The 25,785-nt window shown below is 46.3% G+C and overlaps 1 protein-coding gene across 8 annotated transcripts in view; it reads left to right on the plus strand.

The window, feature by feature from the left end:
• IRAG1 (inositol 1,4,5-triphosphate receptor associated 1) overlaps positions 1–25,785 on the plus strand; it is a 148,886-nt gene that overhangs the window by 119,357 nt on the left and 3,744 nt on the right. For 7 of the 8 annotated variants that reach the window (XM_074372401.1, XM_074372402.1, XM_074372398.1 and 4 more), the window contains 9 exons: positions 1,391–1,421; positions 3,832–3,972; positions 4,430–4,561; positions 6,516–6,657; positions 12,207–12,256; positions 12,714–12,821; positions 14,746–14,810; positions 19,560–19,679; positions 20,977–21,111. In XM_074372401.1, the coding sequence (XP_074228502.1) occupies positions 1,391–1,421; positions 3,832–3,972; positions 4,430–4,561; positions 6,516–6,657; positions 12,207–12,256; positions 12,714–12,821; positions 14,746–14,810; positions 19,560–19,679; positions 20,977–21,111 (924 nt within the window). The remainder of the gene's footprint in view (positions 1–1,390; positions 1,422–3,831; positions 3,973–4,429; positions 4,562–6,515; positions 6,658–12,206; positions 12,257–12,713; positions 12,822–14,745; positions 14,811–19,559; positions 19,680–20,976; positions 21,112–25,785) is intronic. The other variant, XM_074372396.1, reaches the window with a different exon arrangement.

Raw genomic sequence — 25,785 nt, forward strand, 5'->3', positions numbered from 1 at the left:
AACCACACCTACTTGAGTCCTCAAGGGCCTTGATATTTTTAAAAAGTGTGTTCTACAGCCAAAAAGCAGAAAGTCATCAAAACAGAAAAATAACTTTGGTTAATAATTGATGAAAATATATAAATTTCACATACTATCCAAACAAAGCCAGGGGTCAAAGGCAAGCTCAGGGAGTTTTGATAAATCGTTGAAGCAAGATGTGCATGTTCTGTATGACAGTTAAGATTCTGTTGGCTGTTCCACAGAGGAAAGGACTTGACAGGTGGGGTTGTGACAAGAATTGTAAGCGTCAAACATCTTTGCACTTGTTTATCCTGTGCTCTGTGCTCTGCTGACTTGATGGCCGTGGGGTCTCTTTGCCTCATCCTGACAGGAAGGTTCTCATAGTTCCTCGTCAGGGGTGAGAACCAGTCCCTTGCAGAGATAGCTGACCCCTACCTTTGCTCTCAGGGTCCCTCCACACCCGTGAGAGGGAGGAAGCTGTGTTTCCTGAGGATCTTATCGATGGCACGATCTGTTGCCAAGTCCTGTGACGCCGGTCGGACTCCTCCCGGTCCTCCCACCCCAGCACAGGAAAGGGCCCAGGCATTATTTACATTGTCTGGGTTTCAGAACGAGGCTAGCTTTAGTCACCGGCCGGAACGGCAGCAGCAGCATCAACAGAGTGAGCGTGCAGAGTGGAAGATGCTTGCTGTGGGAACCGCACCCTCTGCGCCTGCTGGGACTTTCTTGCCTGATCTCTGGTTCCAGCCATCGGAGGAGGCTCTCAATGGGGAGAAGAGCTCTGGCTGCTCATTCCTACCGTTTATTGTCTGACTCACATGCACCCTTGACTCACATGCACAATCCTCAGAGGCAGGAAGAGGGTCAGGCTTTACAGATATGGGTAGCCCCAGAAAAACTATAATGGCTGTTCTGATGTATACAATTTATAAAGTACACAGCTCTTCCATTCTCTTATTAAGTCCTCACAGCACACCTGTGAGTTAGTCATGATAATCACCGACATCGCCTACATTTATATGTGCATACGTATATAGATTCCTTATAAGACTCCTGCAAGGTACATATTATTCCCATTTTATAGATGAGCAAACTTAGAGAATTTAAATAACTTGTCCAAAGTCACAGATACTACAGGCAATGGTGGAGCTCTGACCCCAGGATCTAATATTTTGCACCACACTTGCTCTGTTGGATTCACTATCTGGGTGAATAATTTCTTACGGGTTACAGAGCTCACACAAAGGGTACCCTGCCTCTTTCCCAGCTCACCAACCCTGCTTGTGACATACCTGGAAACACCTGGTCTCCTGGTTGTTCAAAGGTGTCTTTTGCTTTATTTCATAGAGTGGATAAAGTTCATTTGCATGTCTTTTCTTTTTCACAGCGCCCCGCCACTCAGTGAAAAGGAAGTTGAGGTAAGTAACTACAATTCTTTATGAAACTGAGGGCCAGGGCTCGAGCGGGTTTATTCAAAACATTCCCTTCTGCAGTCTCAGCTCCTGACATTTTTACTCAAAAATGATAATGAGTAACCATGGGATAATGTGGACGCCATGATCAGCCCTATTGAACCACTGAGAACCCTCCCACCCCCATTCAAGTTAATGGAAGATTTTGACAAATTTGGTCAGAGATGAGAAGGTAGTTGGAAATTCCACATTTCTTTGAGGATTGTTTATGTTCTTTAAAAGTATGACTCAGGTATCCAATATCAGCTGGGAGGCTGCAGAACTGAATCAAATTTATTTCAAAATTATTAAAAGATGGTCAGATTTTGAGTTACAAACTTTGGAAGAAGAAGGCACTTTCCTTCTGAGCTTTTCAAACATAAGGAAGCCAGCCCAGCCAAGGTGGGAGGCTGTGAGGTCAGCGCTCCCGCCTTCCCTGATATCTCGCTTCCGGTCTACTCCCCTTGGGGCCCCCTCATCTCTGTAGAGATGCTGTCCGCATGAGGGTGGTGAGGGTGGTGAGTGAGCCGAGAGGAATTTGTCTGCATTTCATTTTGGTGAAGGAATAGATGGCCAAAGAGAACGCAGCCCAGGTGAGACAGTAAAGGCTCCCAACACCAGCAGTGGTTTGTTGCCATGACAATTATGTTGGTGTTGATAGAAGGAAGGGAGCAAGAACATTCCAGATCCAATTCCAGAATCTCTTCAGTCCAGGTAGGGAGGATGGAAGATTTTACAGTCTTGATAACAAGAAAACGAACATACCCTTCCTGAGACCCAGGGGACCCCAGAAACAGAGGGAGGCGGACAGTGTGAACTGTCTGGCACGGGTAGTAACAGCCTGCACACAGACACAGCACTTTCAGTCCATGACACACGCTTATCCATCCTTCAGCTGACCCTCCCATCAGCTCTGAGAAACGGGTAGAGCAGGAAGCAGGACAAAGGAGGAAACTGAGGAATTAAATAACCTACCTGAGATCCCAGACCCAGGGCTTAGCTGAACCAACATTTGGATCCAAGTGTTCTGCCTGAATTCGGGGCTCTTTACGTCACCCTGCTGTTAAGGCGATAACCCAGTATAGAGAAGTAAACACTGAGCATCACTGATCAACTTGACGGAGGCTTGGGTAGGACAGACTCCCCACCTATCCACGTTGGTGAAAACAACCGTGGGCAGTTTGGTTAATTAACTGTGAGCTCTTGTGCTCAGGTGTGTCCTGACATGGTCAGTGCTCCACACGGTGAAAAGAAGCACAGGCTTTGGAGTGAGATAGTATGAGGCTGAATCCTGGCTCTGCAACTCCCTTGTGTCACCTTGAACAAGCTAATGACCTCTCTGGTCTCGGTCTCTTTACCTGGAAAGTGAATGTAACAGTTTTTATTGCAGAGGGTTGATGAGGGGTTAAATGACCTAAGGTGCGTGAAACTCCGGGCAGTGCTGGCGTATAGCAGATACACCACAAGGAGTCACTTTCGATGATGCCATCGTCATCAGTATTGGACAGTTCAGGGTCATCATTTCTCCACCTGGAGATGTCTGCTCACCATGGGCCATGTTACATGAACTGCAGGAACTCAGGTAGAGTCAGTTCATCCCAAGGGTGTAAATCTGCTACCACTTGATGCAGGCAGGGCAAATGAAGGCTGTAAAAGTGAAGACCATTGCTTCCTTCCTGTGTAGAGCCCATCTGTCTGTTTCTCCTCCCCAGTAGTTTCCTATTAGACCAAGAATTCTATGTCTGATCAACGCCACCTTTCCAAGTTCATTCATGCAGGCTGCATTTTGGCATGGAATATTTGTCCCAGAAAGCTTCATATCATTCAAAAAGAATCATATCTGGCCTTATTTCATGTCCTGGCAACTTCTAAAGCTGCTTTCATTGTAGGATTTGGAGTATTTCAGCAAGATGCTGGTTAAAGTTTGCTTTGAGTCAACAGGCTTACATCTCGAGTGGGATTTCTTTAAATACAGTGGTTTCATGTGAAACCTCCAAAAACCCACGTGCCATAAATCCTAGCATGAACCCAAACTGCTTACACAATCAGCTGTGTTGGCCTGAGTTTATCTAAACCCAAATACGGGATGTTATTTTCTTGACATTCAGGGAAAAACAGTGGTATTCTCCTACTAATTTTTTCAGTAAAATGCCTTTGATCTTCTCGTCCTGGGAAGAGCCTAGCATGGACCTCAGGTTACTATTTCACCATCTTTTGTGGAGTTTACTTCACGAAGGGAAAGTTTCACTTTTCTGTGGCTGCTTTGGGGACTGGTTCCAGGAGCTAAAGTAAAACGCTTGTGCAAGAAACACAGCTTCAGTCTTGCTGCCTGCAGTGACTCCTCCTAGCACCTCTCCCACACTCTTGTTCCCAACAGAACGTGTTTGTACAACTGTCCTTGGCCTTTAGAAATGACAGCTACACCCTGGAATCTAGAATTAACCAGGCGGAAAGGGAACGCAACCTGACAGAGGAGAACACAGAGAAGGAACTGGAAAACTTCAAAGCTTCCATTACGGTAATTGTGGAGCCTGACTGGGGAATCCTTGCAGGAAGGTCTGTCCCCCAGGGCCCTGCCGGGTTTCTCAGTCAGCAAGTTTGGTCATTTCTCCTGAAATGAGAAATCAGGCCAAGGCCCTGAGCCAGGCGGAGTCTTCCTCGGAGAGCTGGGAGGGGCTGAGGCAGGGACGCCTGGTTACCCCAGGGCGGTGGGTCAGGCCTCTGAGTCCTTGGCAGCTTCTCCGGAGGGGGCTGGGTGGCCTGGGGACCAGAGACTGGGATGTGATTCCCTTCCTTCCAGCCGGCCAGGTAGAGAGCCTCCACATTGGTCTTCTCCAATCCCAGAAACAGTGGAAGCCCGGGCCCTGCAAAGGCCCCTCTTCTCAGCCAAGATGGGACCAGGGCTCGTCTTGTGACAGCCCAAGTCAAATCTTGGCCTGTGAGGACCCCAGGTGATGTTCCTTCTCATTCCTCAGTCCTCAGCTTCACTCTGGCACCACTGTGAGCACCGCGAGACCTACCAGAAGCTGCTGGAAGACATTGCTGTCCTGCACCGCCTGGCTGCCCGCCTCTCCAGCCGGGCTGAGATGGTGGGGGCTGTCCGCCAGGTGAGCTCCGCCCCGCCTGCAGTCACTGGAGCAGTAGTGCAAGCAGCGACAACCACAGATCTTGATGGTTAACTTACTGATGGTGGCTCTTGTGCCAGACATCCTATGTACGTGATGGTTTTTTCAGAGTATTTTTGGTGGACCGCCAAATTCTCAGGATGCTCCCTGGGAAAGGTTTCTGTGAACCCATACACTTGGGAGCTGCTGTGTACTAGCTTCCTTTCTTGGAGATTTCTAACACACGTTGGTATAATCAAAGGTTTGAGAAGTCCTATAATGAAAAAGCCTGTTTAATGTTATCTATATATTTCTCAAATGTATTTGAGTAACCCCATTCAACCTTTTATTTTTTTCACGAAATACCTATTCACTTCCCATGGGACTAGTATATGGCAAAACATGCTTTAGGAAAAGCTAGTTTGTTTCGTGAATCCTCCCAGCAACCCTGTGAAGTAACTATCTTTATGGATGAAGATGTGAAGTCTCAGAAAGGTAATAGCACTAGTGAGGGGCAAAGCTAGAGTGCAGGCCCACGTCTGGCTCCCTTGCAACCACTTTGAAGTCCTGAAGCACACCGGGCACCACCCCAATCCAGCACAGGATTGTGGGTCAGACTGCCTGAGTTCTAATCCCAGCTCTACCAGGATTCACTGTGTGACCTCCGGTCAGTTACCAAGCTGTCTGTGCTCAAGCTTCTCCAGATGTGGATGATGACAATGTGTGCCATTTAGGGCTGTTATGATACTTGTAAACCACCTAGATGTTGTTACTTCTGCTGCTGTTACCGTGGACCCATGTCCTGCTGCACTGCTTGCATGGCAGGGGTATTCCTGGTTCTCATAGAACGAAGGAAAGACAAGCCACTGGGCTGTCCCACCTCTGCTCTTCAGGGGAAGGGACACCTAACTCAACATCAGCACCCAGGAAGCCACTCCAGCTGGAGGAATAACAAAGGGAGAGAGAGCTCTAGGGAAGTGGCTGATCTCAGCTCAGGACTGCGGGGACTTTTTCCCGGGGATGGTCACTGAACATGTCTCTCTGAGGGATGCAAGGAGTATCAGCAGAGAAGAATCTTCCTTGTTCTGTGCAACCTTCCCAAATGTGTTTCTCAGCCCATGCACTGCTCACTCCTGTCTTCACCCTGCTCCTGGTAGCTTCTGTGTCTGGGTCCTCACCATTCTCTCTGGTTCCACTGGACTGGTTCAGGCACTGGTCCTCTCTTTCCTTGTTGCTCTCACTCCCTTTAGTCTAGTCTCCACAGGTAACCCAATTATGCCACTCCCTTCCTTTAAGACATTCGGTGGCTCCCCTCTTCCTTCAGAATAAATCCAAATTCCTTAGTCTAGCATTTGAGGTCCTTCATAGCCCAGCCCTAACTTACCCTTTCTTCTTATGAACAAACCCAACCACTTGCTGATTCCTGCATAAGTAGGTGACCTGTACTTTTCTGATTTTTTCAGTTCTGGTATATGTCTGTTATCCCAGCATAATTCTCAACGGCACCCCTTCCTTTTCCCTCTCCAAAGGATTCTGTCTGGAAGGTAAAGCTTCACCTAGATACAAGCTCCATGATGTCCTGTGTCTGGACCTTGGCTCTTGGAGTTCCCTGGCCTGCATGTTCTGCATTGTCCCTCCTGCCCTTATCTGTGTGCCCAGATGCTGCCCACACCCCAAAGCACATCAGTCCATCTCATGAAGCCTCCCCAGCCCACTCCCTGAAAGCAGAGATAACTCTGCCCTCTCATTCCTGAGGCTTAGTAGCTGGACTTGTTCTCGTTCTCCTTGAGTGTAGGTGTCTGAGCGCCCCCTCAGCTCACATCCCAGACCACAAACTCTTAGAGGGCAGAGTCACATCTGATTGGTCCCCCAGCCCAGAGAGCCTGGCTCAGAGCAAAGAGTGCTGATGAGCCTTTCCTCCAAGTGCCCTGTGTGCTCACACTCTCCTTCCTTGCAGGAAAAGCGCATGTCAAAAGCAACAGAAGTGATGATGCAGTACGTGGAGAACCTGAAGAGGACATATGAGAAGGACCATGCAGAGCTCATGGAGTTTAAAAAACTTGCCAATCAGAATTCAAGCCGTAGCTGTGGTCCCTCTGGTAAGGAACTGGGCTCCTGCCCCTACCCTGGCCCTGTGACATGAGTCCCCGTTGGATCTAGGCTAGGATCATACCTACGGGGCAGCCCCAGGGCCTGTGTCAGGATGGGCAAAGCTCCCTGCCCCCTCAGTGCTGCCTCCAGGCCCCTCATACCCCCTGCTCCTGTGAGCCCGGGGGCCTGGAACCAGAAAACATGAAATGACCCTCAAGTGACTCCTGACACAATCAACCAGTGTGGCTGACCACTGATGCAAAGCCTCCAGGCTGCAAGAATTCAACCTCCTTTGTGAGAGTGATAGACCCCAGACCTTACAGTCTTTGTGCTTTGGGGCCCCCTCTTTGGGCAGCACATGCTAAGGAATGTGCGCATTATCTTGGAAAGCATTAGGGATCCAACCAAAGATTTTAATCATGGAAATGACATGATTGTATATAGTTTAGGAGATTCCCTCTTGCAGTGGTATGGCAGTTACATTACTGGGGCAACATTAGAGACAGGGAAACCCAGGAAGCTGCTATTACAATAGTCCAGGTGAGAAATGGAGTCTGGGCAGTGGAGTTAGAGTGGGAGCATGGCTAAAGGAGAGGCTGCTGAGATAAATAGCAGCAGACTCGTGAACAAGTGTTTTAAAGAAATACTCTTTAAAAAAAAGAGTTCTATACAGATTGTTATAAAAGCACAGAGGAAGGGCCACCTGATTCTGCTTAATATCAAGTGGTAGTATTTTAAAGTAAAAATAGGAGTTCTCCAGGAAAGAAGGGGAAATATGTCATGGATGGAGGAAACAAAGGTGTGGAGGTTGGGGTGAGATGACTATGGAACAGACAGTCCGATGTGGTTGCAGGGTTGCAGTGTGACGACGACAGGTTGAAGGTGAGACTTGTTAGACCAGGGCCACCTGCCAGGCTATGCTAACAGCCTGGGCCTTGGTCCTCCAGGCAGTGAGGAGGCACTGAGGAGTTTACACCAGCTGCCACGATCAGATTTTACTTTTAGAAGACTGCTCTGACTTCAGATTGGGTGATACATTAGGAAAGCGTGGACATTGAGGGATGGAGAGATGAGTTAGGAGGCTTTGCCACGGCCCTGGAGGAGGATGGTGCTTTGGACCAGGATCTCTCCTTGGGAGCTGCCAGAGTTTAAGCTCTGGCTGATGAGGATGGTATTAGCAGGAGAAAACAGACCTTTTAGCGACAGGAATCCCTGTGGAACGCAAACATCCGTGTTACCAAGAGCAAGAGGAGGGAAAGTACAGAAAGTATAACAGATGGAGAAGCCTTTATAAACAGGAGGTTTCACAAGTTTCCTGGGGAATATCAGTGACGCTTCCCAGAGTCCGAAGGCAGCACACACATGCTGCAGACGGTCTGCTTTGGATCTTGGCAGCACAGCTCCTGACCCACATGCATCTGGGCCTCTAACAGACCTCTCTCTGTCAGTGCAGGAAGTTGGAGAAGCTGCCACCAAAGAAATCCTAATACATGGGCACTTCTGTTATTGTCCTGCAAGGTGCCGATCCCCTGCGAACCACCTTTCCCACAATTTATGGAATGAGCACAGTTGCTCATGAGTCTCCTTCATTCATTCTCCAGACATTTATTGAGCCCCTCTGGTGTGCCCCCACGTGCCATACTGAATAGAGAGATGAAGGGACCCAGCCTCTGACTCAAAGGAGCTCTCAACCTGGGGTGAGGGCAGGACAGTGTAACCGATGCTGTGACAGAAGCAAGCTGACTTCCATGGGTTGCACACCGCAGGGTCCCATGTTCAGTCTGGGGGCATGAGAAAGCATTTATAGTGCTCGGGTAGCTGAGTGTTGAATGGTGGACAAGTGGTTTTCACACATTTGTTCCCACTCCACTGTTTCTTCGAGCTACACCTCAGCTTGGGCTGGTGCAGAGGGGCAAGACGTGCCTATCAGATACTCTGTGAGCATTCCCTGATGGTGCTTGTTCTTTAAGCTTTTATAGGACTTCTTTGTTGTATATGCAATCTCTGTCTATGCCTGAGACTCTGAAGACTACAGCGAAAGAAAAATGTCTCTGATTTCAAGAAAGGTGATACACTTTAAAAGAAAAAAAATCCTGTTGGTTTTTTTTTTCTGAATATGAAACATGCTAATTGCCTGCATTTGGGGTTATTTCCTTAAAGTGGATTTCTAGAAGTCTGAATACTAGCTTAGGGAAAAGGAATATTTATAAGGCTCTTAAAGCAAATTATTTCCAAATAATCCATTGATATTCCCATTCAATGGGTGACAGTAATGCTTGGTTCATTGTGCCATGGACATTCTTGTCTTTTCTTTTTAAAAATGGTTTTGACTTTGATGGGCCAAAATTGTACCTCTTCTCATAGTTTTAATTATATTTCTTGACCTTTTCAAATGTTTATTGGGCATTTGTATTTCCACTAGCCTAAATTCTCTAATTATATCCTCTACCCACTGGTAAGACTGGTATTTTATTAATTGTCTGAATCCTTCATATATAAAGAATATTTTCTGGTTCTGCTATTTTGGCTGACTAGAAAACTTGAAAATCCTTTGACTACAAATATGTAGAAATTTCTGCTGGATAAAGTGAAGCAAACATTGGACTAAAAGAATAGCTGAATCCACAAGAAAAAAAATGGAAATACTCAGATGCAAGAAAAGAAAAGAGAACTGAAACCAAGCTGACCCTGCAGCTTCCTTGGGGATAAGAGGCAGCCTCAGCTCTCTGGGCTCTGGACTTTTGCACTCACGTGCAATCTGAGATGAGGCCTCAGACTGGAGAGAGCTGACTCTGAGCCTCTTCCCGAGGACTGCATCCTTGGCATAATCACCAACCTACAATGGAACAAGTCAAGGACGTTTGCCTGTTTCACCCTGGACTTTAGTAGGAAAAAAACCACTTTCTCCTTCCTCTTAGTAAAACTGCATGCCCACAGAGTACTTGCATAACAGAAGTGATGATGCAATATGCAGAGATTCTGGAAAGAACATCACAATGGTGCCACTAGGAACAGTCGGAAACAAATACAAACCACTCTGGAGAGACACGCCCTGCACCCAAGATACACAGGATTCCTCTGCATAAAGTGTCACAGAAGATGAGTTTACAATATAGAATTATAAAATAAACAAGAAAACAATCCACCATGAGCAAAAATCATTAGACTCTCAAACAATAGGATTATATCCTAAGGATAGCAGATAATAATCTGATAAAAAAAAATTTTAAAGATATGTGTAAAATTATTAGAGGCATGAAAGAATAAATTAAAAATATGAGAGTAAAAGAAAATGATTATCAAAAAAAGAAGAAAATAGAATCCTAGAAATGAGGAATAGAGGCATGAAAATTAAAAACTCAGTTGTTCAGGAGTCATGGTTAAGAGTAGAAGCTACCCCTCAATATTCCAGATCTCCTCCTTTTGGGCACACTTCTCCATACCCTTGAAATTAGGGGAGGCCATGTGATTTGGTGTTAAATGTGAGCATAAGGACATGTCACATTTGAGCTGAGGTCCATAAGAACCAGTTTGCAATTTGCCATACGTTTCTTCCTCTGGACATGACAACCATCACTGCTCCAGAAGGGTAGAAGTTCCATCAGCCTGAGTCCTGAGTTAGGAAATGCAGAGCAGAGCCTGCTGCCAACTCATAAGGAAAGGGACGTGTAGCAAAAGCAAGAAATAATCTCAGTTGTTATAAGCTGCTAAGACTTTGGAGTTGTTTATTATTGTAGTATAACTAGCTTATCCTGATTGGTACAACATTTACATCAGATTGAGGATGGTTGAGGAGAAAATTTGTTAACCAGAAGATAGATTTGAGAAAGTTACCCAAAATGTAGTTCAGAGGGATAATATTAATTTTAAATATGAAAGAATTGTTATGAGATACGTGATATGAAATTTAGAATGTGAAACTTTGAAATACATTTATTAAGCAATCCATGAGAAGAGAATGGGGTAGAGAAAATATTCAAAGGGATTTTCCAGGATCTGAGAATTTTCCAGAACTAAAGAAAGACATGAATGATTGCATTTAGAAAGTACAATGAATTCCAAGCAGGAGAAATGAAAAACATATCAAAGAGAACCTTTAGGACACCAAAGACAAAGTGAAGATCTTAAAAGTAACCAGAGAGAGAAGACAGATTATTCACAAAGAAATGTCAATTCTCAAATAACAATACTAACACCAGGAAACAAAGAAGTAAAGTGTTCAAAGAGCTGAGAGAAAATAACTGCCAACCTAGAAATAATACTACCAGCTAAACTATTATGTGAGCTTGATAAAGACCTTTCACGAGAATTTACCTCTCACAGACTCTTGCCAAAAGAACAGCTAAAGGATGTACTTAGGGAAAAAGAAAATTGAGATCAAAAGAAAGTAGGATGCAAGAAGGGATGGCAACAGAGACTTCTGTAAACATGGGGTAAATCTAAATAAGTATTCACTTATTGTATGATTGTTGTGTAAAACAACAATCATAATAATTTGCGATTCCAAAAACAGTGCAATAAAAATATTGGAAAGCAATATAAGATTCGAAAGAGTGATGTTTGTTTTAGCATTGATCCAGGAAAGGAATAGAGATCTTGATTTATTTAAAATTTAAGTCATGTAAAATGTTAAAAATTTAAAGGGCACACCAAAGATTAGAACTAAAATATATGAACTCCAAACCAATTTTGTGGGGGTAAGAGTGGTTAGAAAAAAAATCAATTAATGAAGCAAGCTAAATAGAAAATACAAAATAAGATGGTGAGAACATATCAATCACAAGAAATATAAACAGCTTAAACTTGTTGATAGAAAATCTTAGATTAGATCAAGAAAAAATATCAGTTATGTGGTTTTCAAGAGACACACCTAAAATACATGAATGTGAGGGATAGACAGCTATACAGACTAGATAGTATTGGTCAAACTGAGTCAAAGTGAATTGAGTGTTCAAAAACCTTCCTCTGCACATATTGATGTTTACTTGTGGCAGTGTTACCCAGATGTAGTGCTAAATACTTTATTTGAATGTTATCACTTAATATATATACCAAGGAGAAGAGAATCCTGGGGTGCTGGTTTCTTTTGTTACAAATTACTTTGTAGATGACATATTGAAATTACTGTTGGCAACAAGTTTTCATTTTTTATCAACATTTCACCTTCCCTGCTCATAATTTCTGTGACTGTACATTCCTTGAATGAGTAAAAATGTCCCAATGAGCCCAGGTATTGCTACGAGGAATCTTCACACACTCTCTGGGGCATTACCCAGAGACTGTGCAGTGGGGACCAGAAGTGCAAGGTTGGGGCTTCTCATAGTGCCCAGAGGAGTTAGGATGAAAGTTCTGTCCCAAAAAACCCCCACTCTGCAGATGATTGTCTCAAAGGGTGAAGAGTCGAACTCAGTGACCTCGGCACCTAGGCCCTTGGGGCATCTCTTGAGGACCAGCTTTGGCCCATAGGTACCCTGGCTTAGTTCCTGCTCTCTGCTTCCTGCTGGAGCCTACACTGAAAACTTACCTGAGTTCTCTTCTCTGTTCCCTCCTGTTGCAGAAGATGGGGTTCCTCGCACAGCGCGGTCCATGTCCCTCTCACTGGGAAAGGTATGCATGTTCAAGGAATACCAGGGCCAGCAAGAGAAGTTTCTACAGTCACCCAGGAAATCGTTCATTCTTGGATCCAAGGGTCCCAGGGAACCTTGGACAGCTTCTCTCATTCAGCCTCTCACACTTGCTAGCTCAGCCTCCAGTCTTCCCTTGCTCATGGCATCCCAGACCGTACTGTGTCTTCAATGAACACAAAATGATGCGTAAACCTTGGTGTTGCCGTAGATAGTTTTCATACACTAACCAGGGTTTCATACGCCATCCAATGACTGGGGGTCATTTCTGTTCTATTTCTGATCAAGTTAAATTGGAACATGTTGAGAAATCACTCACCACTAATAAAAATTTTATGTTAATTTTGGCCACCCTCTACACCCCCCACATCACTACCCTAAAGCCAGACTATCCAGTGAATACAGCAATACAATGGGCCTGGTGCCTTCTCTTCTCACAGAACATGCCCCGCCGGAGGGTCAGCGTTGCCGTAGTTCCCAAGTTTAATATCCTGAACCTGCCTGGCCAGTCGCCCAGCTCATCCCCCATCCCCTCCTTACCAGCCCCGGTGAGTATGATGATGCCTACCTCCCGGCCCCTAGGCTCATTGCTGTGGGGCGGCCTGGATGGGGCAGGGTCAGCAAGGGAGGAAATTCCCAACGCAGATTCTGTGCTATGGCTCAGAAAGCTCAGTATAGACAAGGCCCCATGTCTTCCACTGCCCTGAGAAGACGACACAGTATCCTTGAGCAAGGTGCTGGCAGCTCAGAGAGTGTTCCTTGCAAAGGGTACCTCTTTTCATTCTTAAACCATGACTCTCCAAAATGGGATTTTTTTTTTTTTCACTCTGCAGTGGATTTAAGCAGCTGAAGTTTGCATCATGCAGTAAGTAGTTAGCTGACCTTTGAACCCTAGGCTCTCTGACTCCAGACCCCCAGTTCTTAAACCCAGTGTTATCTTGCCTTGATTCATTACAGCATTGTTTACAACACTGAAAAATTGGAAATAAGCAGAATTTCCATTACTAAAAGATCGGTTTAATAAATTATGAATTTTCCTGTAAGGGGTTTCTACACAGCTGCTAAATATAATGAATAAATATAAATATTTATTGACATGAAAAAATGTCTATAGTTTATTATTAACAAAAAGCAAAACTCTAGTAAATACAGTGTAACTGTTTTGTAGTTTTTTTTTTTAAGAGCATTTTTCTGTGTATAGATGTAGAAAATTCTGAAAGAATAGATGTAAAACTATTCATAATGGTTATCTCTGGGCAATGGTAAAATCACAGTTGATTTTAATTTTCTCAGTACCTTTTCATATTTCTATAGTAAGAATATATTACTTTTAATCAGAAAAAAAATCCATTTTAATTTTTTGAACAAAGATAATTCCTATAAACAGAGTATCTTCTAGATCCCAGACATTTGTGAATCTAGTTAATCCTATCTAAAACTCTTTTAATGATTTCTCCAGTTGTTTCTCTGTGCCCTGTCCCTGCCTAGCACTATTCTATAAGCAACCAGTCTGTTGGAAGCAATAGGTAAAATGGATTCAAGCTCTGTTGTAGTACCACTAGGTAGCAATGACTCTTAAACTTCTTTAACCTCTTCCTTTTGAGCATTTCAGTCATCTATAAATCAACATAAACTCCCAAATCCCTCACTAAAATAAAGCAACCTGAGGAAAAAAAAATTTTTTTAAAGATCTTGGGGAGAGCTAGCTGGTGTGTTTTAACAGGCCTATTTCTAATGTTATACTAAATGTACAAACGTGGTTTCCAAATATATATTCCTTTAGACTAGGGGTTCTAATCAATGATATACATTAACATCACACAGGGTAATTCTAAAACGTGCAATGCCTGAGCCCCACCCTGAGGTTCTGGATTGGATCAGTGCTTTGAAAAAATCTCCCCTAGGCTTCTAACATGCAGCCAGAGTTGAGAACCATTGCTCAAACCAAATCCATTGCAACAAAACAACGTGATAGTCCTGGGGAATTTATTATTAAGAAATTTCTGATGCCTTCAGCTTTTTGTAATGGCGAGCATCTCTTGTGAGTTGTGCTTTGAACTGTATCACTAGGGCAGTGATGGGTTTGCCTGAATCCATCCCAGGGACCTTGGGGCCTGCATTTTGTAGGGGGTCCGCTAATGTTTAGTCCAAGTCAGTAAATAGGGAACAGAGAAAAACTGATGGCTCCCCTCCAGAATGGAGTCTCAAGGTGTAAATTCTTTTCTTTGCTCAAGGAGACTTGGAAGAGGAGAAAGGGAAAGGTGCACGTTGCTTGTGCACCTAGGAAAGGAGGACAGAGAAGGCCTGAAGAAGGGCCAATGCCTGGGCTCAGCTGCAGATCAGAAAGCATGGGGAGGGGGAAGGGAAAGAGGAGCAGCAGGCCCTCCCCAGCATCACCAGAGACCTGTCATTGGTGCTGGCTTCTTCCCTCCTAGCTGATCTTCAGTTCTCTGTCTCCTGTTTTCCATTCAGTCAGAATCACCCAACGGGAAAGGCAACCCACCTGTCACCTCAGCACTGCCTGCACTTTTGGAAAAGTAAGTCTGTCCATTTTCCTCTTAACTTTGGGGATTTCTGGGGAGAACTGCCCCAACTCACCTTTCCTCCCATCCTCACACCCAACATTTCAATGGAAAGCAAATTAAATTCTGGGGGAAATGAATGGGATTCTGAGATCCACAAAGATTTCAGACCCAGTTTGCAAAATTCCTGGACCAGGAAGATGCTGTGGCTGAGTCCAAGGGTGCCTCAATCTCTGAAGAGCCCAGAGGAGACAGAAGCCTTCTCTGTTCATTGGGATTCTGTGGGCTACAGATACAAGAAAGCCCCAACTCAAAGGGGTTCAAAGAGTAAGTCCACAAGTGAGACTCTTCCAGGTGTGGTACAGCAGGGCCGCAGCTGGGCCTCTACAATTTCCTCTTCTCTGCCCACTTTGTATGTTGACTTCATCAGCAGTCTTGTGGCAAAAGGCTGCAATACCTAGAGGAAGAAAAGGACCATCTCTTTCCATGTTTCTTTCTTCAGAATGAACCCAGAAGCCTTTCTTCAGTCTTCTTTCTTTTAGCAAATTTGGAACATGATCCCTTTCTAAACCAATTGCAGGCTTTGGGAACAAGATTGTCATCATGGGCTTAAAGTAAGCCCTGGAGGTGGGGAGAGAGGGTCAGCTTCCCATGGAGCAAAATGGCTCCACGAAGAAGAGTAAATTCCTGAGCAAAATCACGTTGCTGTTAGGAAGTAGGAGGGAGAGTGAGAATTGGGTTGGCAACAAACTGTCTGCTAGGCCTAACTTTTCTAGGCATCTATGCAATTTGCAGGTCTTTTCATCCTCAACCAGAGCAAGGCAGGCTGTTTCTACACACTCAGAGGAGTTTATAACTTACTTTTCCAATTCTTTCATTTGCTTGCTGGAAAACATCTGGATCACAGCTGCCACCTCTCAGAACTTTCCCCTTGTGTCTTTCCTCACTTGGTAGAACACACACCTCTCTTCTTCCTTCTTCCTTGCTTTGAGACAGCTTTAGTCCTTCATTTTCCGTTGTTGTTAGAATAGTTTTGCTTGACCTGGCAAGGACTGTCTGTGTTGGGCCCCTTTTTCAGTACAAGCGCCTAGCTCCCCACCCCCGGACTCAGCCTGTTTTCCTTACCTCTCAGTATATGCAGCCAACACCCTATTGCTCAGTGACCCCCACCCCCACACACACTTTAATCTTGACGTTTGCTAGGCAATTCCTCACTTTGCTGCCTCACCCTGAGGAAGCTTACAGGTCCACCATGTTGTCTAGGCTGTTTTTGTCTTTTTCTTTGTTTCCTTGTGTTCTTGATCACTACAGGGAATATGTAAAGGGCTGACAAACTAACAGCTATGTGGAAGTAAGCAACTTTACAGGATCTTACCAAGCCCCTGGGGTCATAGTGTCTAACCCATGGTCTCTGAATCTCTCCAGAAATAGTCATTCGACATCCTGAATGAGAAGCACACTAGAATTCTCCCTTCCAATCCTGCATCTGGACATACTAACCTCTTTTCCAGGAGGACCCCAACAAGGCTCCATTCCCAACTCTTGGCCCCCAGGTCTTCTGCAGTCAAGGCAGAAGATCTATCTTCCCTCTCTTTCCGACAGACTTTCATGATGGGGCAGGGCCTGGACTCTGTAGAAAGAATGCTCAGGCCAGCTGAGAGCTTCTATTCAAAGCAGTGGGGATCACCAAGAACCTGAACTATCCTTGGTAGGAGAAAGTAAGGTGCAGAACTGGGGATAGCAGGCAACAGGATTGGGGTCACTTTCAAATATTGTTTAACATGTGGAAAAAACAGACTCTAATATATCTGTAGGTCAAACAACACATTTTGAGTAAATAGCCCCTCAGGTTACTGAGAGCTGAGCACAATGACAAACATTTTGACCCAGTAGACGTGAGAGAACAATGAGCCTCATTCTAATCAATCATCCCAGTAGGAAAGCACGCAGCATTTTGGACTGGGAACAGATGCCAAGGTCCATGAGTGTCTGGACCAGAAATCCCTAGGGTGGGCACAGGCTGTACTCAACTCCAAGTTACAGCCATGCATAGGGATTCCTTTAGCTCAGCCCAAACACCAAGTTTGCAGGAAGTAGCCATTTACACAGAGGACCTGCCCATTTTGTAAGATTAACAGGCAGGAACTTAAAGAGCCACAGTGAACTTAGTACAACTCAGCAAACACTTAAAGGCATTTACTTTGTGCCAAGCACCATTCAAATGGAAACACAATCTTCCTACAATCACAGTCATATGGAGGGATGAGGATGTATAGAAAAAAAAAAACAAAAAACCGCCCTTGCTCCAAGTTCTGCTGTATAAGAGGTGCAATGAGGGCATAAAGGGAGGGAGAGATGGACTTTAGCCAGAGGTCATGGAAGAGGGGAAGACTCTGGCAACAGTTCCACAGAGGCAAAGGTATTTGAACTGTCTTTAAAATGCACACGGAGAAATTTCCAGATAGTTGGAGAAGACATTTAAGGAACTCTACACTCAGTCTAGGGGTCAGGAAATAGCATTTTACACCCTACCATATTTCATAGAAGAATTGCTTTCCTGCCCTTGGCTGTAGCTGTGTTTTTCTGCTCTTGTTCCAGTCGTTTGGACAAATAGGAAACTGCACATCAGGCAGAGGTCACATGGAAGGGAGTGGATAATGTAATTTTAAGGAGGAGAAATGTTATGAATAGCTGATATTTTTAGAGTGTTATCTTTCTTGCTCGCGATGGGTTCTGGTTTCCAACCCGATGAAATGTAAATTTTACAAGGTCTGAGGAAAACTCAGAGATGGGAAACTGTTGCCAAGAGTGAGGAGAAGGTGCAAGTCTCACTCATAAAGCCTGTCTGAGAGGTCAGGGAGGGTGGCGGCTGCGATATGTCAAGAGTCCTGGCTGAAAGGCGCTGTTTGGCCTTATTCCAGGGCTCCTCCCTGACAAGACCCCCGTCAGGATTCTGGACACCTAGGTGGGCTGCAGGATTTACAGAGAAGGCGTGGCCATCAGGATACCTCCTTTAAGCCTGAGATTTCCTACCTCCAGCGGGCGCCCCCCTTCCCCTGACGCTGTCAGTCATCCTGCTGATTTTCTAGCGTGTTTGTCTCCGCCAGCCCCCACCACCCTTTCACGATTCCCATGCCTTCTCCTCTCTCCTCAAGCCTTCCTAGGCCTCCCTGCCTCTCACTCTCAGCAGATGACCTTGTCTTCCATTTTCAAGAGGAAAGTTTAAGCTGTCAGACAGGAGGATCCTTCTCCTCTTCCTCTGCCAGGTCCCCAGCCCACCATCTTCATCTCCTTCCCGTTGTCACCAAGGCACATTTTCTCCCCTTGTCTAAGGTCTATCCCACCTTCCCTTTTCAAAGCGTTTATTCCCTTGGTCATCCCCTTCTTCTCGTCCCTCTCCTGGCTCATTTCTATCCACACTCCAACGTGCTTTCATCCCTCGACCCACTTGCTCAGCTACACCCTCCCCAATACAGTCTTCTACTCCAAGTCCTCATCAAATTACTGTGTCTACGTCTCCCCCTTTCTCACCCCCCACCCATCACTAAGCCCATTCTAATCTGTCTTTGGCTCCTACCAGGTCACCAAATCTCCTCTTGCCCTCCATGTTATCAAATCTCATAGTCGCCTGACTCAGGCTCTCAGAAGTGTGTGTGTGACACAGTTACCGCTCCTTCCTTGACACCTTCTCCTCTCTCAGCTCCCAGGGCTCCATGCCCTCCTGGCTTTCCTCTTAGCTCTCTGGCTGCTCCTTCTTAGTCTCCTCTGTAAGGTCCTCCTTCTCCACCTGAGCTAAGGGCGGAGATGCCAACGGCTTGGTCCTGGATCCTCTTCTCATCTTTCCTCATTACTGTGTCCCTAGATAATCTTACCCAATCCCCTGCTTCCTAGAGCTCTCCTCTAACTCACTTCAGTATATCCAACTCCACCTGGATATCTCTCAGGCATCGAAAATGTATCTTGTCCAGAAGCCAGCTCTTACCTCATTGCCTCTCTTCAGCTCCTCAAACATCTCCATGTCCTTTGTGTCTCAGAGTCTTCGCACATCTTGCTTCTCCATGGGAGGGTCTTCCTCTGCTATGAATGTGGCTGACTCCTTGTCTTTCAGGTCTGTGCTTCAGTTACTCTATCTCAGAGAGGCCTTTTCTGACCACTCAATCTAAGCAGTTTCTCCCCTTGTTATTTCCTGTCATTGCACAGAGTTTGTTTCTCTCACGAAAGTTATCACAATTTGTAATTAATTTCATATTTTGTTATTTCCTTTTTTGGGGTATTCTCTCCTGCTGAGCACCATGTCAGCAAAGACCATTTCTTTTATTTTTGAATGTATCCCCAGCACGTTACCAGATGCCTGTAACTTAAGTCAGTGCTCGGTAGATATTTAAATGAGTGAAGTAAAAGATGGACTACAGGGATGGAGTGACTCCGAACGGTGGGTCTTCTCCATCCTCCTGCTCTTAGTGCCATAGAGCTCCCATTAGCTGTCTGTCCACCCATAGCCTCTCCCAGAGTAAGAATAGAAGTGGATTTGGGAGCATGAGGACAAAGGGGGAGCTGGTGCAGTATTTGATGTTTGGGGGTCTAGGGAGGACTCATGGACTAAGGCCTTTATAAAATCTCATGTCAAAGTAGAAAGACTGAAACAAATTCAATCCAGAATGAGTTTCCTCCCTTCCAGCCAGGAACAGGCCAAAGACATGGTTTGGTTTTCAGATGCCCCATCTGTCCCTGAAAGGATGCCCTGTCCTTCCCTCTTCTCACTAGTGGAAAGACGAACGGGGACCCTGATTGTGAAGCCTCTGCTCCCACGCCGACTCCGCACTGCCTGGAGGGGATTAGCCGGGAGACCAAGGCCAGGCTGGAGGAAGATGCATACAGCAAGGGGTGAGTCAGACTTCGGCCACCCCAGGGTCACCGGCATTTGTCAAAAGATACCTTCCCACAAGCTTTTCCTGCCTCTTAAAGGATTTAGGGAAGCAACCAGTGGCCCCGGGACATCCTTGCCTCAGTGAGGAACTACATAGGAAAGAGCAAAGCTGTTCCACAGGAAGGAAAGGAGGAAATGGGGCTAGAGGTTGTGGTTCGATCATAACAAGACTGCTCTCTTTTTAGGCAGAAAGCCACCAGAACGCCACTGCCCAGAAGGGTCTAGAAATCAGGAGCTCTGGGTGGTTCCTCTGGGTGGTGCCTGAGGCTTCCTAACAGGTGCCAGGAGCAGCTGCAACCCCACTTCCTAGAACCGCCCCGGCCATCCTTCTTCCTGTGAAAGGAGTCCCCTCAGCGTCCAGCTGTCCCCTCTCTAACTGATTTCAATGGCACCTTTGGCCCATTGTCAATCCTAATGGGGCGGAGTACTGAGCAGGTACTGGGCGGGACCCTAGTTCAGCCAGGTAGAGAACTGCCTCTGACCAGGCACCGCGCCCTGAGCATCTTTCCCTATGACGTGGAACCTGTGGGCTTCGGGGTGCAGCCACCTGCACCATGGTGGAGTTGTCCCAGCCAAACTCTGCTGGCCTTAAACACTCAGCTGCAGGACAAGCAAAAAGTCTGTTCAGGGTAATATTAGTCCTGGAAGAAGGAAATCAGAAGGTTTCTCTTGAAAAGTCCATCTTTTCACCCACACCTGTCCTCTACACCTAGAATGCGGGGGAGTAATGTTTCTATTGGCTTTGTGAACTCAGTCCCTCTCTAGGCCAGTTTGTGTGCCTTTCACATCCACAAAGCTTCCCAACAAGTCTGTGTGATGGCTGTCACCCTTCCTAAATCAAGCTGTGTACCTGGGACTACGTCACCATGTTCTGACCCCCGTGCGATGGGGACTGGCCTCTCTGTTTACACAGGAGGGGCTGAGGCTCCCAGGTGACACAGAGAGCATATGCAGACCTCAGCCCTACCAAACGGTTTGTGGAAGAACCCAGCCGGGATGCTCTGCACCCACATTTTTTCCCTGTTTTGTCACACTTTCACATAAACAGGAAGAATGGCTGAAGGTGAGGGGAAATTGTCCTGACATGAGCCACCCTGGGATGCAGTAGGGCCTTTCAGCTTTTTCCTTTTGTGTGGGACCACGGGAAATGCGTGTGTCATCATCGGGGGTGCTCAGCGCCCTCCTCCAATGACTCAGGAAAGGATGCTCCACGCCTGGCCTTTCCAGACTCAGTCGTTCATTGTTGCCTTCCAGATACCAGGAAGGTCTAAAGAAGACCAAGGAGCTTCAAGACCTGAAGGAGGAGGAGGAAGAACAGAAGAGTGAGAATCCTGAGGAACCTGAAGAGGCAGAAGAAGCTGAGGAAGAGGAAAAGGAGCAGAGAAGCAGGTTGGAGTGCTTACCATTGCTGAAATGGGTCCCAGTTCATTTCACTGCACAACATCCCTAGAGGTGCCAGTCCAGGGCAATGATGGATCCGGGGGGCCCAAGTGAGCAGCCAGCAGAAACCAGGAGGGCACTCATGTTGGAGGAGGAGGCAGAGGAAATTTCGAAGAGCCAACATAGTTAACAAGGGGATGTTTGCAAGAGCTGAGGGGTCAGGGGTGGCCAAGGGTGGGGCTGGCAGCAACCAGGAGTTCTCAGGAGCTGAGAAAATGCAGGGGCCCCTGAATGGGGTTCCCCCCAACAAGCCCAGCCACAGGTAGCTCATTCCCCATCCATCCCCATGAAAGAGGGAGCTAACCTAAAGCCCAAGAGGGGAGCAGGGACAGAGAGAACACAGGGAGGTAGGGGACAATTTCAACTTCATGGCAAAGGTGAGTCTCCAGCAGGTTCCTTCCATGGTGACCAAACAAACCAAATGTTTTCACTTTGATGGGAAATATTTGGATTTTTATTTTTTAGTATACTTTATATTTCAAGTGCATTTTCCACTAAATCATGAAAAAAAAAATATATATATATATGACATGCAGAAATTAGATATTACATTACACACACATTATATCTTGCCCTACCTGTACCTGTGAATATAGTGACACATCAGCATCCTGGATTTTAACAGAGAGCCCAGATTTCATACATTTAGCCTTATTGTCTCTGTTAGTATGTTCAAACCAGAAGCCTTGAATTTTGATTTTTTTAAATATGGTTACAGCAAATTTGGGACACTTCACCAAAATTATTATTTTTAAACTTCCAGGATGTCTTGGGGTCCAGGGTGACTCCAGCCAAAAAAAAAAAAAAAAAAAAAAAAGATCAGTTAATCTAATCAGCCGCTAACCTTGGGACAGGGTATGTGTCTGTGCCTCAGTGCTGGCAGACTCTGGAAATCACACGCACACAATGAATAAGGTAATAGAATACAGATTTGAAGTGAGATGGATATGCTTCAACGCACATAAGAACGACCAGCAGAGCCCAGTTGGTGGGAGATTCAACCAGAGCGAGAGGTCTCAGTCTGCACGAGTCAACCTATGTTCAAGGCAAGAGAAAGTGCTTCCCTGTTGGAAACAAACCTGTGCTAGGATGCACCACCTCCCCTAAGAAGAGAAGCCCAGTTTTCACACAGAAAGCAAGACTCCAGGCAGCTGGGTCCTGTCTGCTGGGGTCTTCTCTCCCTCCTGGGGGTCCTCTGCTCCTGTTTTGCAGGCCACCACACTGCCTCCTCCCTTCTAATGCAGTCAAGCCGAGGCCTGGACAACAAGCCTTCCTTTGGCTCCCTTCAAAATAGAAGGACAGGCTGGGATTCCTAACCCTTCCAAACACTAAGAACAAAAGAGAACTAAACAGAAAGAGGACGTGGAATATAAACAGTCTGGTTTACAAAGTACACAGCTGGATCCTTACCTAGCTAATTTGATCTCAGGCTCCCATTTCATGCAGCCCCAGGGGAAGTAGGGCTGTGCCTGGCTCTCCCTCTGCCCAGCTCCCGGTCAGTAGCACATGGCAACGGCTGCCCGTCGCATCCGTCATCCAAGAGTGTCCTTTTACTCCTGCTGATCCTGAGAGGCCTCGTTCTCTCTCCCAACCTCTGCCCCTCTTGGATTCACTTTTTGGTCTTGAGAACATGCCTGTACCTCTGGTGACGGAGGCCAGGCATCAGCACAGCCCCCAGGAGGCCCCCTGGCCTTCTGCACATGGCGTAACTTCACCTGTTCAGGCCCAGCAGTGTGGTGCCGTCTCCATAATAACTGACACTACTCTCATGTACGCTGCCCACTCACAGTTATCGGGTCCCTTCCTCACCTGTCACCCAAGCCAGTCTAGCCCCGAGAGCTGTTGTCTTTGATATCAGGCAATCCATTCATTCCTAAGTCCCTTACATGCACAGTTGTCTACAGGCACCTGCACTCAAATGTGATTCCCCCACCATGAAATTTTGGCATCGTCTAAAGTCAACAAGCAAAGTCTGAAGTTATTAAAAGCCCCATGTCCCCCTTGTGCATTTTAAAACTACTGGACTGACCCCAGCAGCTGACCCCTTATTTAAGAGGTTCCACATCAAACACTAGAGTCTTGTCTGAATCTCACCTCTGTGATAATAAGACATAGTAATAAGACATAGTAATGTAACCTGTTGTAACCATTACTTTCTGGAGGATCAGCTTAAATGAATTTTGGGTGAATCAACCCAGTATCTTAACCATATTCAAGCAGAGAACACAGTCCTCTGGCATTCATGTAATACATTGAACAAGTGAACTCATCAGGTCCAACGGAACACTTTTGTCTTTTTTCCCACTATCAGTTCAAACCTGCTCTTTGGGGTTAAGATGATATTAGGCAAATTCCTTTACTTTTCCAATAACTCTCAGAAAATAAAAGTCCTCTGGTCAAGTTTCAGTCCCAAGAATAACCTCATTTCAGTAATTAAGATGGCCAGTTCCCTGAAATAGTCAAAAGCCTGAAGTTAAAAAGTTCAACCTTCTCTCTGCCCCCCCATCTCCCCCTTCTCACCCCCTCCCCCCAGCTCCACTGTGCTTCAGGAAGGAAGCCTGCAGCGAGGACAGAGCAGGTTTCTTGCTCTCCTCTGCACTTACACTCCCACCTTCCACCCCAGCTTGGCTAAGGCAGTGCCTGAACCCTCCAGGGTTAACGTGGGAAAAGGGAATGGAGATTAAGGATAGGAAAGATATTACTTGGCTGGTCTTATTGTGAGCGGGCTCCAGGACTTGGCAAGGATTTAAGGCTGACTTTGATTTTGTTGAGTGCCGTGCTTTATGGGACCTTCAGAGAAACCCACCCCCATCCCCCTCTCCAGTGTATACACACACAAACACACACAGACACACACACACACACACACACACACACACACACACACACACAGGTTCACATCATTGCTGAGGCTCTCTCAACTGCAGGTCCCTTTATGAGGTCGAATGCACCTCTCCTGGCTGGCTACTTTAAGTCCCTCTCTCAATCCTTGGGCAGCTGGAAGTATATCTTGCTCAGCCCTAGGCAGCATTTCCAGGCAGGGTCTGTGACACCCCACGCCAGCTCTCCCTGTCCTGACTACATTCAGTTAAGGTGAAATATGTGCCTTTGACCCACTAGTGGTGGGAAGATGGTTTTTCCCTACCATGACCCCCTGCTCTGATGCCACCAAACAGTTCAGCAAGATTCTCACTCTCCAGGTCTCTCTGGTGAGAGTCATGCACCAGTCCACTGTGCCCCCAGACTGCGACACATTGAGCTCCCCCAGCAGCATCCCTAGAGCCCCTTTCTAGCCCCAGGTGTGTGTGGTGGTGGGGGGGGTAACCTCATCCCTCTCAATGGAGGAGTAGGTAGAATTCAGAACCACCAAAAACTGATTTCCAAAGTAATTCTGTTTCTCATCTAATACCATTCCTAACCTCCCTTATAGGCTAGAAATGGGTGACCAGCTAAGGGTCATGAAGCAGATCTTGCCCTCCTCCTTGGCAGCCCTACTTCCCCATTCCTGGCAGCTTGTTTTGAAGCACAGAAATACAGCCCCAAAGAAAGACAGTTGTACCTAAATAGAATCTAAATAGGGCTGAAAGAAAATAAGCTTCCATCTCCAAATTCTCCCTCCCCAACAGTTGTGAAAACAGCCAGTGATCTGCATCTCAACTCGTGGGCTCGCTGTTTTGCTTTACTTAGTTGTTCCTGAAACAATCCTCAGAGCGTTCCCACGTGGAAAAGAAACCAGCCAGTGCCGTGGTATCCAAGGCAGGCATCCTGAGCGTGTGATCCCTTTCTATGGAGATTGTTGAGTCTGTCTACCTATCTAAGGCATCTAGCTCTGAATCAGAGCTACTTCTCAGCAGCTGGCCTGCATCTTTCAGTGTCTGTGTGAGCCTCAGCGTCTTCAGAAAGCCCTCCTGTCGCTTTTCTCATCTCCATTTGGCGATTCTCAGTATTCTCATTTTTACATTATTTTTAATAAATAGATCTGGGACTAGAAACAGGAAGAGATTCTAACTTAAGGAACGGACCCAGAGCTTCTCCGGAGAGCTCTATGAATGGCTCTTCAAAGTGGGGCATCTGACATGTCTTCTCACTAGACACACACAGAAGAGGGGGAGAGTTGAGAGGCGGTTGGGAAGAGAGGAAGAGGGGGAGGAGAGAAAAGAGGGAGTTGAGGGGAGAGAGAGAAGAGTGTGGAGAGAGCAGAGAAAGAGGATGAGGGGGAATTAGGGAATGAGGTTGATAGGGCTGAGAAAACGTGTTGAATAAGTCACCCAGAGTTTGCTGGAGGCTCCTAGTCCTCTGAATGCCCCTGGAATAGTTTGCAGTGAGCTGTTGAGGTTGATCCGGTTTCTTGTCATTTATTACTCGACACCAAGAGTCTTCTAGGAGTTTGTCACAGTCCTTCCACTCTGGACGCAGTCACGTGTGGAACTGAGGACAACAGATTACGCATCTGAGCATGGAGGCGGGGGCAGGTTAGCACCGGGGACTGATCACTACTAGTGCTAAGCGCAGGAAAGATGCTGGTGCTGTCTGGATGCCTGGGAGCAGGGGGTCAGCCGGCCTGGTATCTTGGGGCTTGGGAGAGTTTAGATATTAATGACTGTCTCATGAGTAGATGAGGGC

Source organism: Camelus bactrianus, chromosome 10 (assembly GCF_048773025.1).
Source record: "Camelus bactrianus isolate YW-2024 breed Bactrian camel chromosome 10, ASM4877302v1, whole genome shotgun sequence".
NCBI classification, from domain to species: Eukaryota; Metazoa; Chordata; class Mammalia; order Artiodactyla; family Camelidae; genus Camelus; species Camelus bactrianus.